Source organism: Penaeus monodon, chromosome 25 (assembly GCF_015228065.2).
Source record: "Penaeus monodon isolate SGIC_2016 chromosome 25, NSTDA_Pmon_1, whole genome shotgun sequence".
Taxonomy (NCBI): domain Eukaryota; kingdom Metazoa; phylum Arthropoda; class Malacostraca; order Decapoda; family Penaeidae; genus Penaeus; species Penaeus monodon.
In genome coordinates this window covers 4,393,787-4,394,085 of record NC_051410.1, presented here as the reverse complement: position 1 = coordinate 4,394,085, position 299 = coordinate 4,393,787, and the positions used below count along the sequence as shown (strand labels likewise).

The window sequence follows — 299 nt, the reverse complement described above, 5'->3', positions numbered from 1 at the left end:
CAACCCACTAATGAAAACCTTAAACACTCAGGTGCCCCCAAAAGAACCCTCCCGACGCACCTTGTCCTCCCCCACCCCCTTCCTTGGCACCTGTTGCTCCTCGTTCTCCGCCTTCGGGGTTTCCACCTTTTCTTGCACTTTTTCGCTGTCCATCACGTAGGCGTCGTAGATGACAGAGAAACTGACGTTGGCGGAGAAAGTGTTGCTCGGAGGCGGCTCTGTCTGGGTCCATGATACCTGCGGGAGGCGAGGGGGAGGGCGGTGAGGTGGTGCTGTTTAAATGAGTGTTTGCGTAATAG

At 55.9% G+C, this 299-nt stretch overlaps 1 protein-coding gene across 1 annotated transcript in view; it reads right to left on the bottom strand.

Annotated features, from left to right (window-relative positions):
- LOC119589305 (dynein intermediate chain 1, axonemal-like) overlaps positions 1–299 on the bottom strand; it is a 16,941-nt gene that overhangs the window by 12,331 nt on the left and 4,311 nt on the right. The window contains exon 5 of the mRNA XM_037937927.1: positions 61–237. Within this exon, the coding sequence (XP_037793855.1) occupies positions 61–237 (177 nt within the window). The remainder of the gene's footprint in view (positions 1–60; positions 238–299) is intronic.